General features: G+C 44.6%; 1 protein-coding gene across 2 annotated transcripts in view; it reads left to right on the top strand.

Moving 5' to 3' along the window:
* The first annotated feature begins 219 nt into the window (after positions 1-219).
* LOC142310931 (solute carrier family 22 member 15-like) overlaps positions 220-21,333 on the top strand; it is a 300,294-nt gene continuing 279,180 nt past the window's right edge. Inside the window, exon 1 of one of the 2 annotated variants that reach the window (XM_075348775.1) lies at positions 220-453. In XM_075348775.1, coding sequence (XP_075204890.1) covers positions 370-453 — 84 coding nt within the window. In that variant the 5' untranslated portion in view covers positions 220-369. Of the gene's footprint in view, positions 454-4,086; positions 4,452-21,333 lie in introns of those variants that run through there. The other variant, XM_075348776.1, reaches the window with a different exon arrangement.

Here is a 21,333-nt window from a genome sequence, read left to right on the forward strand (position 1 = left end):
GCACTGCCTGCAGTCATATGCGCGCACGCCTCACAATCAGCCCATACGCCGGCTGCCACATTCACCGCGCTCAGAGCGGCAGTGACTATCAACAAGGGAACACATGGTATTTCAGGACATCGCTGTGACGCCCTCTCAAATCCCAGCCAATCAGATACCGCCGCAGAGAGAGAAGCAGTGACGTCAACTACAACGCGTAATGAAAACACTCCATGTAGTGAAAGCGAGGCTTGAGCCGCACGGAGCATTTCAGGATGCTGAAAAATTGTGAAGTAGCCACGTCAGCGCATAACCCAGTGACGTCAGAGGCAGCGCTACCTGTAGCCATGTGACTTGTCTCGGTGGCAGCAGTCTGTTAGATGACGGCAGATGGACGTAGATGAGGCTTTTCTCTCTGTCGGGGAGTTCGGCCGGTGCCAGAAGCGGCTGACAGGGTTCCTGGTCCTGCTGCAGGTCGGTCCTGTCATGTCCGCGTGCGTGCGACACTACAGTATTAGGAGCATAAGACACATGCGACATCTGCTGTCAGAGATCACTGAGGGCTCCCCGGGGTCAGGTGTCACCTGTATGACCAGAAGTGATGGCAGCAGCCAGGTGTGCAGGTGCCGAGCTGCCTCCATCAGCTGTGCCTGTGCTCCAGCCCCCGACTACACGGCGACATCCGGCATCTGCCGCACACAAGCGCATGATCAGATCGTCACCGCTTGTTCCAGGGCACAGGATCATACTTGTGTAAGCGACCTTCTAATAATAATGCCCCACAATCAGCCCCGGCCATGTCCAGTGCACGGGATCACGCCTCACAATCAGCTCTGGCCATGTCCGGTGCACCGGATCACACCCGGCAATCAGCCCCGGTCATGTCCAGTGCACGGGATCACGTCCCGCAATCAGCCCCAGCCATGTCCAATACACGATATCACATCTCACAACCAGCCTCGGTCATGTCCAATGTCCGGTGCATGAGATCACGCCCCGCAATCAGCCCTTGTCACGTCCGGTGCACGGGATCACGGCTTGCAATCAGCCCCGGTCATGTCCGGTGCACGGGATCATACCCCGCAATCAGCCCCGGTCATGTCCGGTGCACGGGATCATACCCCGCAATCAGCCCCAGCCATGTCCGGTGCACGGGATCACTCCTCACAACCAGCCATGTCCAGTGCGCAGGATCATACCCTGCAACAAGCCCCGGTCATGTCCGGTGCACAGGATCACACCCCACAACCAGCCCCGACCATGTCCAGTGCAAGGGATTATACCCAACAATCAGCCCTGGCCATGTGCAGTTCCGCGTCGTCATGTGCTGTAGAGAGGCCACTAATGCCCCTCAGCACATTGCCTCACCCTCTTCACCTATTTAGGTAGCCATACAACGGCGACCAGCTATGGTGTCTGCTGACTCCTCTCCGATCCTGCCTCTGGTGATCTCCCGCCTGATAAGAAGTGATGACGTTTAGTCACCTGAGGCCACTGATTGTCAGCAGGGTCTGGTGACTAAAATCATCTATTCACTTGCTGCCCATCAGTCACCTGAAAGTGCAGTGGCTGTCATCACTTCATATCCCAGCGAAGACCACCAGAACTGCAGCAGGGGTTTGGAAGGGTAAAGAACACATATTTCGTTACTTTTTTAGGCTCCCTTTCTTTTGGTTAGTTTTCCAAAGTTAGTATAAAAAACTTTTTAGGGGAGATAATTCACCATTAGTGATGTCTGACAGTGGCTTACTACCCTTTTCACATTGAGAACCTATATTTTGCCAGCCAAGCCCAGCATGTCCGTGTATGAGGGACCAGAAGTAATAGCTATTGCCTCAATGACCACTGTCTTAAATGTCTTGTCAATTATGTTATGATGTTGACTAACTAGGTAGGTCATCAATACCATATCAGTGGACGTCCAACATGTCAGAGGAGACGGCTGGGGCTGCGGTATATACATCACATGGGAGTTGCTGGGGCTGCTGTATATACATCACTTGGAAAAGGCTGGGACTAGGTATATACTGGATATACACAGGGACTGTTTATATAGTGGATATATACATCACATAGGAGATGCACGGACTGGGTTTGTAGTGGATAAATACATTACATATAGATGTAGGGACTGGGTATTTACTGTATATATACACTGGAGATCAAAATTGGAGAACAACACACAATTTCCTAAATGTTAAGGTCGTTGTGTCGTCCTATGTGATTATATCCTAACATGAGTAAACTAACGGTATTTTAAGCTCATTTAATAAATTGAATTTATTAAAAAACGCACATAATAAAAATGTAAATGAGATAAATAAAAAAGAACACGGATCAAAATTAGAGAACACTTTCAGATACCTGTAAGCTATTGGTGTTATCTGGCACCTGGTGTTAATTTCCTTAATTATCTAACAAACCCCATTTAACTGGCAGTTTAAGTTTCCAGTTTGCACTGACTTTGCAAGAATGGTGTTCCAAAGTGACTGAAACCCTTCGGCAGCAGGTTGTTGAGGTGAAGGCCAAAGGGGTCACCCTAATAGCCATAGCAAGAGAAGTTTGTTGTTCCATGTTTGTGATTTTTGAGAATATTGCATCATTACAACATCACAAACTTCCAAGTCTCCTAAGAAGACTCGTCTCCCTCAAAAGACAAATGTAAGAGAGGACAGGATAATGCGGAAAATCTCCATTTCAACACTGCAGCTGGAATTGCCTGTCTCGTCATACAGTGTCACGACGTTTAAGAGCATTTGGACTCAAAGCCCACTTTGCAGTGACCAAACCTCTCATTAGCAGAAGGAATCCAAAGGGATAGACTCACCTTTGGTGAGGAACATGTTGTGTGGATAGAGATGTGATCCACAGTCCATTATAGTGATGAAAGCAAGTGTAATTTATTAGGGTCTGATGGGAAATATTATGTTCGTTGACAAACTGGGGAGAGACTGAACCCAAAGTGTGTTAAGAAGTTACTAGAAGGTGGTGGAGGAAGTGTTATGGTTTGGGGGATGATTTCTGCAGCAGGAGTTGGACCTCTCATACACCTACATGGCAGAGTGAATACAAGTGAAGTGTGTATCAGAACCTTTTTCAATAACACGTGGTTCTTTACTTGCGTTCATCACTCAATCAGTCAGCAATTTTCATGCAGGACAATGCCCCCTGTCACACAGCAAAATGGGTAAAGTAGTTCCTTGAAACAGAAAACATTGAAACAATGAAATGACCAGCCCAGAGTCCTGATCTAAACCCAATAGAAAACCTCTGGAAAATGCTTGGTGACAAAGTTATGGTTATGAATTCCACAACAGTCAAAGAACTGTGGAAGAGACTGGAAGAAGAGTGGAGCAAAATCCCACCAGAGCAGTGTGAGAGACTAGTGATGTCCTGTGGCTGCAGATGTGCTGAAGCCGTTCAAAGCAAAGGCCTTTACACGTCCTACTGATTGGTGACTGTTGTTACCTTCAGAAAATGTAGTTATAATCTTTCTCTGTGCTACAGTCATTGCTGTTCTCTAATTATCATCATCACGTTTTGGACAAAATAAAAGTTTTATGTTGATAAACTTTGGATCTTTTGTAAAACACTGTTCTAGTGGCATGGTGTACCCCTTACAGAAATCCTTCAAATGTTGATCAATGTAGATTATATTATTTCAGAAGAAGGCAAGTGATCATACATTGTTCTCTAATTTTGATCTCCAGTGTACATCATATAAGAGACGATGGAACTGGTGTACATATATCACATAGGAGACACTGAGACTGGGTATATACTGGATATCCTTCTCATTCAAAGAGTTTTCTTTATTTTCAGGACTCTGAATATTGTAGATTCACATTGAAAGCATCAAAACTATGAATTAACACATGTGGAATGAAATATTTAACAAAAAAGTGTGAAACAACTGAAGATATGTCTTATATTCTAGGTTCTTCAAAGTAGCCACCTTTCGCTTTGATTACTGCTTTGCACACTCCTGGCATTCTCTTGATGTGCTTCAAGAGGTAGTCACCGGAAATGGTTTTCCAACAGTCTTGAAGGAGTTCCCAGAGATGCTTAGCACTTGTTAGCCTTTTTGCCTTCACTCTGCGGTCCAGCTCACCCCAAACAATCTCTATTGGGTTCAGGTCTGGTGACAATGGAGGCCAGGTCATCTCCTTCTTAGTCAAATAGCCTTTACACAGCCTGGAGGTGTGTTTGGGGTCATTGTCCTGTTGAAAAATAAATGATGGTCTAACTAAACGCAAACCGGATGGAATAGCACGCCGCTGGAAGATGCTGTGGTAGCCATGCTGGTTCAGTATGCCTTCAATTTTGAATAAATCCCCAACAGTGTCACCAGCAAAGCACCCCCACACCGTCACACCTCCTCCATGCTTCATGGTGGGAACTACCCTGACGAAGGCCATGTGCCGAAACACGTGTTGGTTTGGCGTCGGCACGGCAGCGGGACATGACTGCAGGTAAACCCTCTCTACCATTTCTCCTTGTCATCTGATTTCATGCCCAGGTATTAACCCAGTTGTTACTCCCTGTCATATCTACTATGCACTAGCACTCAGATATGAGTATCTATATTGGCCCTTGCACTATATAATTGCACTTTAGCATTCATACTATAAATTTTGCACTTTATCTTGTTTATGGCTATTATTTGTGAATATCCACTTGGATTTATTACCTATATAGTCCATTAACAGTGTCTCAATATTAATTATTTTGCACTATAGTCCTGCACTTTATTTATCGGGTAAGACTATTTATTCTATTTATATAATTATATATTTATTTATTCACTGTCATTTTCTGCCGCACTACCAATTTTGTGCAATCCTGTGCTGTATGCCTACTTACTTACCATCTGGCATAGACTTTTTACTCTGGGCTTTTCAGTCTTTATGACATCTATCACTATGTATATTATATTTTGTGGAGATATTTATGTATTTTTGTGATTCTGCATTCATTCTTGTCCTCTGTCGTGCTGTCCTTTGTGCAATTTGCACTTTTATTTTTTAATCATTCATTAATAAAACCTGTTTTTTATCATGACTATTTGTGTATTGGCTATATATTTATAGGTTTATATGGGAACCAGGCATGTAGAGTCCATCCGTTCACTTTTTCTGCGTCGCACAAAGACGCGGTGGTTGGATCCAAAGATCTCAAATTTGGACTCATCAGACCAAAGCACAGATTTCCACTGGTCTAATGTCCATTCCTTGTGTTCTTTAGCCCAAACAAGTCTCTTCTGCTTGTTGCCTGTCCTTAGCAGTGGTTTCCTAGCAGCTATTTTACCATGAAGGCCTGCTGCACAGTCTCCTCTTAACATTTGTTCTAGAGATGTGTCTGCTGCTAGAACTCTGTGTGGCATTGACCTGGTCTCTAATCTGAGCTGCTGTTAACCTGCGATTTCTGAGGCTGGTGACTCGGATAAACTTATCCTCCGCAGCAGAGGTGACTCTTGGTCTTCCTTTCCTGGGGCGGTCCTCATGTGAGCCAGTTTCTTTGTAGCATTTGATGGTTTTTGCCACTGCACTTGGCGACACTTTCAAAGTTTTCAAAGTGTTCCCAATTTTTCGGACTGACTGACCTATATTTCTTAAAGGAATGATGGCCACTTTACTTAGCTGCTTTATTCTTGCCATAATACCGATTCTAACAGTCTATTCAGTAGGACTATCAGCTGTGTATCCACCAGACTTTTGCACAACACAACTGATCTGAACTGAAATCCCACTTATTAAACCTGACAGGGCACACCTGTGAAGTGAAAACCATTTCCGGTGACTACCTCTTGAAGCTCATCAAGAGAATGCCAAGAGTGTGCAAAGCAGTAATCAAAGCAAAAGGTGGTTATCTTGAAGAACCTAGAATATAAGACATATTTTCATTCCATTTCATTCCACATGTGTTAATTCATAGTTTTGATGCCTTCAATGTGAATCTACAATTTTTAGAGTCATAAAAATAACGAAAACTCTTTGAATGAAAAGGTGTGTCCAAACGTTTGGTCTGTACTGTATACATCACATAAGAGACACAGTGACTGGGTATATAGTGGATATATACATCACATAGGAGACACAGTGATTGGATATATATACATCACATAGGAAACACTGGGACTATTGTACATACATCACATAGGAGACGCTGGGGCTAGTGTATATTATCACACATCAGACTGAGACTGCTGCCTACATCATAGGGGCGAGAGTGCAGAGTGAGCTAACTCAGCCCACACTGAACGTCCTGGCACCAGCAATAGGTCTCCCTGTAAATCTGCCAGGGGGCAACGGAGATGATGTAAACGGCCCCGAGGCCTGAGGTTCTCCGCCCCTGCTTTCTGGGTTTTGGAGACAGGGAACCTTAGCCGCTCTTGGATGTTTCGTTGCTCCACTTCCCGTAGTCAGCAGCATCTGGACAGAGTTATTATTATAGATTCAACCATAAAAAGCTGAGATGAGAATAACCCTTTAATTGTACCCGTGCTGGTTATCCTATAATTATAGTAATAATCTGATTAACATAAATAATCCTTTTGCTTATGAAATGTATAATTGATGTATTAATTTATACGAGAAATGTATTTGTAAAGGAAGCAATAATTGCCTATATTAGCCAAGAAGTTTCATGTTATGACCTGAGATGACAAATCTCATTAAGGCCACGTTCGCTCGTACAGGAACACTATTTTTTTTTTCTCCAGGTGTCCACACCAAAATACGGTATAGCAACTTGCTTTGATTATTGCCCTTTGTTGCACTATTTTTCAGATTTTCACCTTTTTATGGTGCAGATTTTTCATCTGCATTTTTTCAGATTCTCCATAGAAACGTATAGAGAAAAAAAACGCAAATTTCAATACAATCTGTAAACACACAGTGCACATGAGTTTTCATGTACAAAATGGAAAAGATTGTTCGAAGTAGGGACTTTGTCTCAAAAGATTAAAGGGAACAACCTCAAAAGAAGGAGGGACGCATGTCTATGTCCAAGAAGTCCACTTGGGAAACGTTACAGGAAATTGAAAAGTAGACAGTGAAGTAACAAACCTCTATATTCTATAACAAAGAGACATTTCGACCTATCTTTTTCATGCTCAACTAAGAGGATCCATGCGAAAAACAGATTTGTAGGCCAATTGATGCGGACTGCTCTGGTGGCGGCTTTTCTCACAAAGCACAAAAGATTCAGATCCTTATGTCTCCTGATATCATCAGTTGGGAAAAAGTCAGGAGGCCCCCACAAGTGATATCGGGGTACAGATATCGGCCGGTTCGTCCAACGTTAGTCTGATATGTAGTTGAGCCCTAAATGTGATGAATGAAGTCTTGTGATGTAATCCATGATCACGTTTGTTAGGTGACAACTCTATGCATTATCTCCATCACACATTACACCTGCAGGAGCTTTTTATGACCGCCCATTTTAAACTCTTTGGTATTAATGTAGAGTGGGCTGGTTCTTCTCTTTCAGCTACAACAGCTGTCACTCTTCTGGGAAATTTTTCTACAAAATGTTGGAGTTCGTCATTGGGAATTTTTGTCCAGACATATATTTGTTACGTCAGACACTAATGCTGAACGAGAGGGTTGGGCTCACGGTTTCCATTCTTGTTCATCCCAAAGATGTTAGATGAGGTTGACATCTGGTTTCTATGCAGATGTTAAAAGGGTTGTCCACTACTAGGCAAACGCCTTCTGATTCCACATATATCCCCCAGGTGAAATAAAGAAGCCTATACTCACCTCCGCGGCCGGCACGGTTCCAGCTTTGTCCGGGCTCACAGTGCCGGGGCTCACTTGATGTAACGTCATGTCTCGCGAGCCCTGCATCCAATCAGTACCGGCTTCTGTCTCCCCAGCCTGCAGACACAAGGGCTCACTTCCTGTTGATTATCCTGTTTGTCCGGGGAGACAGAAGCCGGCAGTGATTGGACGCAGAGGTCGCATGTCACAACGTCATGTGAGCCCCGGCACCGAAAGCCTGGACACCACCAGCCGTGGAGGCGAGTATAGACTTTTTTTAAATTTTACCTGGGTGAAGTGTGGAATCAGAAGCAGTTGTCCTAGTAGAGGACAACCCCTTTAACTTCACCCATATTAAACTTGTCCAACCATAGATTTATAGACCCTTCTGTGTACACTGGGACATAGTCATGGAACAGAAAAGGCCTCCCACAAATTTGTAAATGTACAATTATCCAAAGCGTCTTGTTGTGCTGAAGCATTAGGATTTCTCTTTACTACAATAAATTGGGCTGAGCTGATTTTTGTCATTATTACGAGCACACTGTTGCTTGAAACGCGTCGATGTTAGCCATGCCTTGACATTGATGATGTTTTATATTAATGTCTTCATTAAAGTAGTGTTTTAATCTATTGCGGATGCTGGACTAATTGCTCTAATCCTTTCTGTTGGTCACCTGAGGGTCGGACCTGGTTACCCGAGCACTGCATTTTATCTTACAGTCTCCCATGAGCTGTGTTCTTTATATGTTTATTTAACCCCTTTAATGTGCGCTAAATATTGTGTTACAAGGGAGCGATCAAGTTCTCTGGTGTCATTAGGACATAAGTGGAAGCCTGACCCAACTCATCAGCGATTCAGGGAGCTGCTAAATTAAAGTTTCTGGCACATGAATCATTCATGGACTTTTCTCTCCTCTATTTATAGACGTAGCTGATAACTCATTATCGCACTCGGCTATATGACAAGATGCGAAACACTGGTGCTGCTGCTGCAGAACCTCTTGGGACACATCACATCTTTCATGTTTTCCCTCTAAGGGAAAAAGAGATAAAGAAAAAGTGATCCCAGCTGTTTTAGTGCTGGAGAGACCAGTTCTCTGTGGAGATGAGAGAAATATCTGGAGGTGTTAAAATGCTAGAGGCATAGAGGAGAGCGCTGCCAGTCTGGAAATTAGAGGATCAAAACCATTTATGCAAAAAGTGTGTAGAGTGTCAGCAAAATAATAAGCATGAAGTGATCGGCTAATGCAATCCTCCGTGTTATCCGCATATAAAGTCCGTCTGCTCTGTCGCCTTTTAGTGAGTTTATTTTTTGGTTTTCCAGCTGGTGTCTGACATTACTGGGGTCTTATACCGAGACCCCAGTATTATTAGTTATTTTGCACATCCTCTAGTAAGGCAACTGCTTAAAATGACCTTACAGCCCACCTAAAAGTAATTGCCCATAAATCCGTCATGCACAGACGCATATAGGTGCCCTGCTATTGATTCCAAGTGCAGGGAAGAGCAGTGATGAGTCTGGACTATGCCTCCCCGCATCTCCACTGCCACATGATGGACCAGCACTAAGGATGCTTTACACGCAGCGACATCACTAGCGATGTCGCTCGTGAAAGCACCCGTCCCCGTCGTTTGTGCGTTACGGGCAAATCGCTGACCGTGGCGTACAAAATCGCTAGTACCCGTCAGTGGCCGGCGAACCACCTCTTTTCTAAGGGGGCGGTTCGTGCGGCATCACAGCGACGTCACATGGCAGGCGTCCAATAGAAGTGGAGGGGCGGAGAGCAGTCGCATGAAAGTCATGCCCACCTCGTTGCTGGAGGATGCAGGTACGGTGTTGTTCGTCGTTCCGGGGGTTTCACATGTAGCGATGTGTGCTGCCTCAGGAACGACCAACAACCTGCGTCCAAAATCAGCAACGACATTTGGGAAATGGACAACGTGTCAACAATCAACGATTTAATGAGTATTTTGCATTGTTAGCGGTCGCTCGTACGTGTCACATGCAATGACGTTGCTAACGAGGCTGGATGTGCGTCACGAATTCCTTGACCCCAACGACATCTTGTTAGCGATGTCGTTGCGTGTAAAGCCCCCTTTAGGATGCCAGGACTGCATTCATCCCTGCTGTCCAAGACTTTGGCGGGATGGCAGGGGTATCTGGTCCAAACTCCAATGCAACTGCACCTGCCATTTTGGTTCCAGAGGGACGGAGAGCCCAACTGCCCAATCAGTGACATCCAATTGGGTTTAGGTCAAGTCTCAGTCCCAGAATAGAGGAGTAAGGCCAGGCTCGACTGCGAATAAGGGGGTGCTTGAGGGAAAAAGAACTATAACAATATAAATATCCCCAACACTCAATGGGACAAGAGACTGAGCTAATGCAAATGTGTTTTATTATAGATTATCTGTAAAAGGAAAAATAACACCTCAACAAGAATTAAGCAAAGCCAACGTTTCGGCCAGACATGGCCTTTATCGAGGTTTTGCGTATCATAGAGTTGGGGAAGAGACGAATTGGACGTCAAAGACCAAATCTTAGAGCAGGCGTCAATTTTGCAGTACCATAGAAGGTCAAAGAGACAGGTGAGGGAGGAGAAGGAGCGCCTTAATGCCATGATGAGCGGGGACATGGTCCCAAGTATCAGTGGTGGCAGCAGGAGGCGGCGGGTTTCTTTGACCTTCTATGGTAATGCAAAGTTATTGCAAAATTGACGACTCCTCTAAGATTTGGTCTTTGACGTCCAATTCGTCTCTTCCCCAACTCTATGATACGCAAAACCTTGACAAAGGCCATGTCTGGCCGAAACGTTGGCTTTGCTTAATTCTTGTTGAGGTGTTATTTTTCCTTTTGCAGATAATCTATAATAAAACATGTTTGCATTATTTCTGTCTCTTGTCCCATTGAGTGCTGGCGATATTTCTATTGCTATAAGTTTCAGTCCCAAACCGAACTTTCTCTAAAGTCTGCTTGAATCTGCCGAACCGAACTTCAATGGGCCAGCTCATCTCTAATTTTTATGGTTCAGCGCTGACATTGATTGGAGAGACAGGACACATCCTTGACCACCTCTCCATTCAAACTCCTCTTAACAGTGGGCTCAAGATCCCCATTCTATTAATTGATGAGGCCTCCATGGGTCATACATTTGTCCCCTGTCGTATGGATAGGTGATAAATGTTTTTCATGGGATATCCCGTGGACCTGTTTATAGTATTTCCTTTATTAGATAAACCTAGCTATGTTACTTGTTCCCAGTTTGTTGGATAAATTTCCTATAGGGGAAATTGAAACCTTCTGTATATGTTTCCTGCTGTCAGCGCACATTACCCTTGTAGACATTCTGCTGCTCTTAGCGAGTGATTATACAGTTAGGGAATTATAGTACACGAGGGTCTGTTTCGATTGATGGAGTGTGCAGCTGTGACTATATGGGGAAGAAAAAGTCTAATTGTAAGTGCTGGTGGAAAGGGAGCAGCAAAGTGTAAGGAGAGAGGCCTGCTGTAATAACTGATAGAAATATGCCGCCCCCATGCCCGCAGCAGCTGGGCTGCTCGGATCCGGACCCGCTGTGTGGCTCGAGGGATCCTCCGGACCTGGTGGTCACGCGGACACGCCGAATGAAAAGGGGGACGTAGTTGTACTGCCTTGACTGTATTTGGTTTGTGACGCGACCCACGGTGTGTGGTGAAGTGGGACACCACCGCTGCTGTTGTGGGATACCCGGGGGAGATGTAGTGGCAGCCGGATTTTAACCCCTCCGTGGGTAGGGATGGTTGCCCCAGGTCCCAGTGGCTCTGTGCAGGGTATGGCGATGGCAGGGTCTTGCGCGCCCGGATGGACCAGGGGATGTTTGGATACTCACAATTAAATGAATCACACGAGTTTTTTGGTAAACCAAGGTGCTGGTAGCCGGCCGCCGCGGCCAGTTGTACTCTGGTCCCTCACCCGGGCTGGTGGTCGCCGTCTTTTCCTCTGCACTAGTTGTGGTTGTGTGTTTAGACTTCCCGGTATGGAACACAGGAGTCCGCTCCCGGCTTTCTGTGTGCTTGAGGAGCCGTGCCCGCTGACGCTGACCCATGGGATCTATGGGCCCTGGCGGTTGCCCTATCCCTCTCTCTGGGTGGTTGTCTGCTTTTGGGACTTTGGTTGGGACAGGACCTGTAATCCTGCCCTCAATCGGTTGATTAGCTAGGCCGTTTGTTCCGGTCCTGGCTTCAGGGTCTGAGTACCCCCTCTGTGCATGGTTTCCGGTCGGGTCTCCGGTGTCGGTATCGGCGGGCTCCAACCCTGTCCCGGTCCTCCTCGGATCTGCCGAGCCGTCCTCCCGTCTCCTGCTGACGGAGACCACAATCTGCCACCTAGCCAAGGTACCAGGGCTCCGACCCTGACATCGTCCAACTTGAACTTCTCATCTTGAGCTACACCTAGCTCCAGCCTCCACTCCTCTCAACTTGAACTACAACTTCAATCTGTTTGTTTTCCCGCCCCGGGCTGTCTAGACCCCCTAGGTGGGCGTGTTCCCTAACCGCCTGGTCCCACCCACTGGTGTGCCTGTCTTGCCCTGAGGTGGGTGACTAGGTTTTCAGGTCGGCTGTATGTGACCTAGGTGAGGGAAGGTGTTATGCGGGGGCCTATTGTGTGACTACCTGGTTCTGCCAGGGCGTCACAGAAAGGCAGCCATTACTGAGACCACGTTTGGTAAAGGATGGCTTATTATGACTGCTAGGGGGAAAAGGCCCTAGCGTCTGCAAACATGCCATGAATCAAGGCACTCGTTCAGAATTTATTCTTTTAATATGTAAAGTGGTGTATGATGATGTAATTTAGTAGGTGCTTGGCTTAACAATATTGAGAAACTGTACAAAAAAAGTTATTACTTTGACTGCTAATATGACGGCAGAGACCTTTTGGAGGATTCTTTAGTTTGCAGAGAATCTATCGGGAGGATCAACCCTCCTAAGCCGTCTATATTGGCATGTAGGTCATAGCAAGCTAAATATAATGATACCTTCATATCTGCAATTTGATGTCTTATTCCAGAGAAATCCACGTTTCTATTACAAGTAAAGATCTATGGGCCGGATACTAATCTGCATAAGTATCTGCCTCCAGGGCTTATTTTTAATAAAAGGAGGCATTACCAGTCTGAGTCATGCAGGGCCGCCACCAGGAATTTCACGGCCCCATACTGGCAAAATTTTCAGGCCCCCTTGAAACTCCCAGGCTCCACCCCAGCTCCGCCTCCACTCCTCAAACCTTCCACAGTCCCACTGATCACTCTGGAAAAACTCCACTTCTGTACCCCACTCCGTCTCCCAAAGCAGTGTGACCAATCATTCATATGCGATTTTTATACTTAGTCATGTGATGACGAGGTGCCTTTCCTAATGCTCTCAATATTCAGTGAAAAAGAGAGCGGTAAGATGAAAAGGTAATTGTCAGATGACCGGAAGTATGAAAATCACATATGAGTGGAGAGGCCATGTGATGACTGCTGGAACCAGCAAACAGAGCCGAATCCTGACAGTGAGTATATTACACTCTGTTAGAATTGGGCATGCTTGTTCAGGTTTGAGATGAATGTTTGCAGTCACTTTAGATCACTGCAGGCTTCTGAATTCTCACAGCGCTTGCACTGCACACTTTTAGGATTCTTTAGTGCCAATGGTGAGAACACATCACCAGAACCACCATAGGTACAGAAACAAAGCATCAAAATGCCAATCAGTACAGAAATACATCACTAGAAACAACATATGTACAGAAATGCATCCATATAACCCTTAGCAGTACAGAAACAGCTCCAAAACTTTCATCAGTACAGGAATACATTACAAGAATTGATACACTGTTCATCAATTGTAATGTCAGGTCAGCCCTGTATATGTATTAATCGCATGAACCTAGAACGTCTAGTATGTCCTTAACAATGGTAAGAAGATACTGGGAGTTGTAGTTATCAGTCATTATGAGACCATACAGGAGCCACAGTACTGGTGAGAATTAATCAGTATCACAAATAATAATTTGCATTCAAGTACCTTATAGATGACGTTGTCATCCTCAGTGTGTCCGCACCCATTCGCCTCACTTCCTACACTATGTCTGCACTTACCCCCACTCTCTGCCAATGATTTGTCTGCACCCATCCCCCCTCCTCATACTTTGTCCGCTCCCATTTCCCCCTCACTCCTCGTACTATGTCCGCATGCATCCTTCCCTCACTTTTCATTCTATGTCCGCACCCATCCCCTCCTCACTTTTCATACTGTATCCGCACCTATTTCCCCTCACTTTCTTCCCATACTATGTCCGCACCCTTACCCCCACTTCCCATACAGTGTTTGCACCCATCCTACCCTCATGCTCTCCATATTGTGTCTTTAAATTTAACCCATGGATCCCCATACACCCCCTCCATTCTGTCTCCATATTGTGTGTGCAATTATTGCCCCCTTACTCCTCATTCTGGGTTCCACATACACACCCCTTCCCATGTCCCCTACTTACAATCAATCTTCGATGTCTTCAGCTCTATTGGAGCAACTTAACACCGCTGAGGAGTGACGTCAGCAGCGTGATCAGCTGACAGGATCACAGGGCTGACGTCTCCGGATCAGGGCTTGTACTGTACTAGTGTCTAACAGACGCTAGTACAGCTGATTCCTGGGAGCCGGCTCTGCAGATTCTGTGAGCCGCGGTCAGCTTGACAGCGGTTCAGAGAATGTCCGACTCCTAGGCAGCCACTGGGGAGACACCACGGAACCCGGAGTCAGGTGCCCCCTGCCAGCTGCACCTGCCTACCTCCTCTACATACGGCTCTCGTCCCCGCCACCTGCCCCTGGTGCCCGGTGAGTAGAAGAATGAAAGAGGGGCCTGGCCTGCCAGCGTGCCCTTCTGTTCACTGGGTGCGCCCTCCGACGTGGATCCAGCTGACGTATGGCACGCCAACCCTCTTCACCATGGACCCGGTCTCCAGTTCACTACATGGTTAATTTTCATATGCCGCCTCTTCACATGCTAATTAGCCATGCATAGTAGCCGAAGCGACACTGCTGGGCCCCTCTGCTAAGGCTATGAGTGGTGCACAGTGAAGAGGGAGGCTCGGCCGGCTCGGGGCTTATTAAAGCTAAGTAATTACCCTGGGCCCCCCTCTTTACCAGGCCTCATACACCAGTCACAGCTGTAATGCCCTGATGGCGGCCCTGGAGATATAACTAACACAGGATAGTAGAACTGAGCTTTGTCTCATAACACATACATTAGCATCTGCAGCTCTCACAGCTCTGCTGTATTACAGCACTGGCTGCTTGTGAGTTAGAAGCAGAAGCATTGAGAGGAACCTTCAGATGTGTCAGTTATAATCGCACACAGCTCTGCAGGGAGATCAGTAGAGCAGACAGTCATTACATGTCTCACACTGGTAACGCCCCTTTTCGCTCTGGAGGCAGATTCTCAGAGAGATCTTTGTCGGCCCATAGCATGGAACAGCTTATTTACATAAGAAAGATATAGATTTCTCTGTAATAAGACATCAGAACTAAAATATCAAGGTATCGTTTTTATGTTCACATAGACTGTTTGGGAGGGTTGATCCTACTGACAGATTCCTTTTTAACCCCTTCATGACCGATGACGTACTGGTACGTCATCGGTTGTGTTGCGGTAATCACCGCCAGCTGCTGCGGTGAGCCGGTGGTGATCCCTGTACATGTCTCTTGATGTGAACAGCAGCCATGTAGGGCTAACAAGTACAGGTGGATCCGTGATCCACCTGTGCCCTCTTGTCACTTAGATCACACTGTCAAGCTACACAGTGCAATTTAAATGGCCAATGCGGGGATCACGCCCATTCCCTGCTGCCATCTGCGGCCCCATGATGCGATGATGGGTAGCCAATGGCTGCCATGGTAACGACGAGTCATGTGATGACCTCTGTCACCATCATGATGTACTTGTAAGAACTAACTGAGTGGGGCTCTTAAAGGAACAAAGCATTTTGGCTGATCAGAGCTGGAGCTCTGATCAACAGGAATGAACAACCGATCAGACTGCTGAATCATAAAGTCCCCCAATGTTTTGTTTTTTTTTTAAAAAAAACCTAAAAGTTCAAATCACCCTCCATTTACCCCATTGAAAATAAAAGTTAAAAAAATATACACATATTTGGTATCGATGCTCTCAGAAATGCTTGATCTATCAAAATATAAAATCAATTAATCTGATCGGTTAAACTGCATGGCGAGAAAAAGTTTTAAAATGCCAAAACTTAGCATCCACACAAAAATGGTATAATTAAAAACATTAGCTCAAGGCACAAAAAAATAAGCTGTCCCTGAGCCCAGATCACGAAAATGAGAATGCTACGGGTCTCAGAAAATGGTGTCAAAAGCGCTACTCTTTCTTTGGACAAACGTCCGATTTTTTTAATCCTTTAGATAAAAGTATACATGTTTTTAAAAAGTGCCGGGGGCTGCACACGACCCAGACGAGACATCTTCTTGGTCCTTCTTTTCTTTTCCCTCTCCCCCTACATTTCCTCTCTTCTCATCTTTCTTTCCTCTTTGTACATTTTATGTTATGTTTACATTGTTAGACAGGATTGCCATCTCAGAAACTTTGTGCATCTACTTTGCCTCCACTTTCTAAACAAGGCTGCATAAATTTTTGCATGGGGGTCGGATTGTTGGTCACCCAGTAGGCATCATCTCCAAAGCAAAGCTATTACATGGGTGATGATGGTCTGACCTGAAGTGTGTAATCAAAGGACTTATTATGCAAGTAGAAAAGTGTTGTATTACTTATTACCTCCAATATTTGAGTTATTCTACTCTATATCATATGTTGCATATCCTATAACTTGTAAACATGTTCTTTATTCAAATAAAATCTGATTTACACAAAAGTATACATGTTATTGATATCTACGAACTCATACCAACCTCAGGTATCACACCAACACAAATATCAAAACACAATATCAACACCAACAATCAGTTTTACCATATAGTGAACACTGTGAATAAAATACCCAAAAACCAATCATGCACTTGCACTTTTTTTGCAATTTCACCCCATTTAAATTTTTTTCCATTTTCCAGTACACTATATGGTAAAAACGAATGGTTTCAATGAAAAGTACAACTCGTCCCGCAAAAAATAAGCCCTCATATGGCAAGATTGATGGAAAAATAAAAAACTTAGCTCGCGGGTGAAGGGGTTAAAAGGAACCTGTTAGGTTGCCCGTGTCCCCAGAATCACTAGCAGCTGGTATCTATCTAAATTCCCTTTTTAACAGTCCCTTCATTACATTGCATGCATTAACAGATCTTTAAAAAAAAGTATTTCTAAAGACAGTTTATGAAATGCAAATGACCTCCTTGACTATTCCCAGGGGGCGTGATAGCATGACTTACAAGCGCCGGCGTCATCGCCGGGGCCACACAAAGCTCGTGTATGCATGCAGCTTTGTTCCTGTTCTGGATGCACTGCGCGTGATCGGAAGTCTTCCCATTCAAATCGATAGGGCACTGATACGCAGTACCCAGCTGGGGCCACTATCAGTTGACGGGGCAGCTCCGGAACTGAGCATTTCTAGCTGCTACGGCAGCACCAAGAACAGCTGATTGGTGGGGGGTGCCAGGTGTCTGACCCCGGCTGAGCAGACATTGATGACCTGTCCTAAGGATAGGCCATCAATGTAAAAGTAGTGGGCAACCCCTTTAACAATGGAGGAATGTAGGTGTGGGAATCTGCTTACTTTTAGAAGATCCCTCCTCTAAGATAGAAAGCCGCTCTTCTGTAGAGAGAGATCCGATTCTGTGTGACTTGAGTCTTCCTTTCATTTCCTGGACCTCTATGTATTGGAGTGGTCACTATGCAGTAGTACCTGGCCAGGCTAACCACAGCTTCCCTCTGCAAAGTGGGCTTTTCACTGGGAGTGGTACCGGGGTAATCAGCTGATCGCTCCCAGTGACCTCAGTAGAAAGCGGTTAGTCCTTGTTACACAGGTGACAGACAATGTGGTCTTTTAGTTTACTAATACTTGTGTATTCTTCAAGAGCCCCTTAAAGGGAAGCAATCACCGGGATTTTTGAACATAACTTAAAGCCAGTGCTATACTGGCACATCAGGCTGATTCTCTACATACCTGTAGTGGTCAGCTCGGATGTGTAGGTTTTGAAATAAAAACAAGTAAAGTTTATAAAATTAGCTGTTTGTTGAGTGACAGCAGCTAAGGATCAGATCACATATTCATAGTTATCCCCTCCTCCTGTTAGAATTAGCATAAGCATTATACAAACAAATCACTTTGTCTCTTGCAGGACCTGAGTGGTCATACCCATGTGACCAGAAGGGTCGGGGCCTCAGCCAACAAAGCTGGATACCAGGTCACATGGGTATGACCTCACACAAGTCCTGTAAGAGACAAAGTGAATCGTTTGTATAATGCTTATGCTAATTCTAACAGAGGGAGGGGATAACTATGAATATATGATCTGCTCCAGTGCAACTGTCACTCAACAAGCAGCTAATTTTATAAACTTTACTTTCTTGGATTTCAAAGCCTAACCATCTGAGCTGACCACTACAGGTATGTATAGAATCAGCCTGATAGTGCCAGTATAGCACTGTATGTATAGCATCAGCCTGATAGTGCCAGTATAGCACTGGCTTTAGCTTATACACGAAAATCCTGGTGATTGGTTCCCTTTAATTTGGCTTTCACTGCAGTCTCTTATTGGAATATATTGGAAGAGTTCTCAAATCTCTGTAGATTCAGAATGAATCTTTTTATGAATGGCTTTGGAATTGAATAAGCTAATTTTATTTATTTTGATTGTTTGTTTTTTTTGTTCAATTTGCTCCAGAGAGGCCGATTCTGTGCCAAATTCTCCCACCACAAATTGGAAGTACACTCAGCGCTGAAAGGCAGGGCAGGAACAAAAGCCGCTGCTGCTGTGCCTGCACAGGATCCCCTCCGAAAGCGTAATTTAACGCCATTCACAACACGCCTATGGCTGCAGATGCATTGCATTATGTTAAAATGACGAATTGGCATTTTACAAGCATATTTTGGGTTCCTGTTGGGAAAATGAAATGCATAATGGTCTCCATATAATAACTCGGTGATGGATGTTCTCACCGAAGGACGGGAAGGAATATTGTTACAATGTATTAAAAGAATGCGCAGATTGACTATAATATATGGAGACTACAGAGCGCCTGAGCTCGGATTTTCTAAACTTTTATTATCAAGTGTGTTTTCTGGCATTCAGGGTCAATGAGCGGAGAGGTGTCAGCATATTACACCTATACAAATGGATGTAATGTGCTCTGATCTTTCCATTATCCTGCATTATTCCTCTTCTGTCCTATATTCCATGTGAATAAGTGAGGACGAGGTGATTAGATGTGATCTTGAGTTGCTGATATGACTAATGTAATTTTATATTGTTATCTACAGAATGAAAAAAAATATGAATGAGCGTAGTAAGCATGAATCATTCTAGTAAAGAGTAATTTATTTTTTTTTAAGAATTTTGTACTGAATGGAAAGTTATGGAACTTTTCAAATTACATTATTAAGGAATTTGTTTTTAAGTCTGTCAAAACAAATTGCTCATAAAATGCATCCAAACCCCTGCTTTTCCCCAGTCTATCTGCCAGCCTTAAAGGGAACATGTCACCAGATTTGGCAACTATAAGCTGCGGCCATCTTATATACAGCATTCCAGAATACTGAATAAAAGAGCCAAGGCTACTGTGTAGAACGTAAAAAAAACACTTATAATACTCACGTAGGGGGCGGTCCGGTCCGATGGGTGTCGCTGGTCCCTGGTCAGGTGCCTTCTCTCTGCGGTGGACGCCGTCCTCTTTCTTCTAAGGCCTGTGTGCATGATCCTACGTCATTCACACTGGCTGGCATTGAGGTCCTGCGCAGGAGCACTTTGATCTGCCCTGCTCAGAGCAGATCAAAGTATTGTAGTGCGCATGCACGGGCGGTCTTTTACTTTCATCGTGCCTGCGCATTACAGTACTTTGATCTACTCTCAGTGCGACTGCGCAGGACCCTAATGTTGGCCTGTGTGGATGACTTAAATGTGTCATCCAGAGTGGGCTTGGTAAAAGGAGGACAAGGATCTCAGCAGAGAAGAGCCAGACCAGAGAGCAGTGATACCTATCAGACCGGAACTCCCCTTAGCTGAGTATTATAAGAGTGTTTTTTACGTTATACAGATCAGTCTGGGCTCTTATATACAGTATTTTGGAATAATGTATATAAGAACTCAGTGGTGGTGGCCTCAGCTTATAGTCGCCAAGTTGGTGACAGGTTCCCTTTAAGCTGCACTGATATCCGAACATACTCATTTGAAGTACAGATGATGGCAGTGATGGGTCAGCGCCTTTCTCCATCTCTAAGTGCTGTACTGATCAGAACAGTCTCCTGCATCAGCGGATCCCCAGAGTGAGTGAGACACAGGTGCTGAGTAGTGATGAGCAGGCACTATCATGCTTGGGTGCTCGTAACGACGAGATGGATGGGTGCCATATGAATACCGAGAATTATGGAAGTCAGTGGAGGGACTCAAGCATTTCTCTTGGAAGATCTTCTAGTGCTGAACTGTTCCATCCCTGCCATCAGAATTTAGGCATTCAAGTTGATTGGGGAAAGCAGTGGGTTGGAAGTCACTGGCATACAATTTGTTAAAAAAAGAAATAAGTCACGTAATAAAGTGAGTTGTAATGTTTCATAACTTTTTGTTCAGGACAAAGTTATAAATTATATAAAAAAATGTAATTACTCTTTAAAGCATAACCGGTGTTTTAGTTTAACAAATCAATAGTACACATGAAAATAAGCAATAATACATATACCGTATTTTTCGGACTATAAGTCGCACCAGACCATAAGACGCACCCTGGTTTTAGAGGAGGAAAATAAAATTTTAAGCAAAAAGTGTGGTCATGACACAATGTTATGCTGCGAGGATCTACTGCTGACACTATTATGGGGGTCATGTCCCCAAATTCTCTAACTAAGGTACCCCATCCTGGTAATGATCCTCCTGCCTTGTATATGATCCCTATCCTTGTATATATGTCCCTCATCCTGGTATAGCCCCCATCCTGGTATATACCCCCATCTTGGTATATACCCCCATCCTGATAAATACCCCCATCCTGCTATATGCCCCAATCCTGCTATATACCCCCATCCTGATAAATACCCCCATCCTGCTATATGGCTTGCATCCTGTGGTATCTTAGTAGACAAATTTGCTTCTTTCTCTGCCAGAATTGATCAGTCATTATCAAAATTCTCAATTCTAAGGTAATATCTGTATTTGGTGAAGACTTTTCCATTACAGAGATAGGAGATGGCAGTTGTTACGGATTTGTGCTAATATTGTCTTTGTACCTGATCTTCATGTTTTCAAACATTTTTGTACAAATCACTTTTTGCATATTTAAAAAAATATTTAATAAAAATTAAATTATATTTCACGATAATTTTTGGTTTCCGTTCTTCTTTTTCTCCTCTTTATATAATGCTGTCTATAAGAGCCCAGAACGCTGTTT

This window comes from Anomaloglossus baeobatrachus, chromosome 5 (genome assembly GCF_048569485.1).
Source record: "Anomaloglossus baeobatrachus isolate aAnoBae1 chromosome 5, aAnoBae1.hap1, whole genome shotgun sequence".
Classification (NCBI taxonomy): domain Eukaryota; kingdom Metazoa; phylum Chordata; class Amphibia; order Anura; family Aromobatidae; genus Anomaloglossus; species Anomaloglossus baeobatrachus.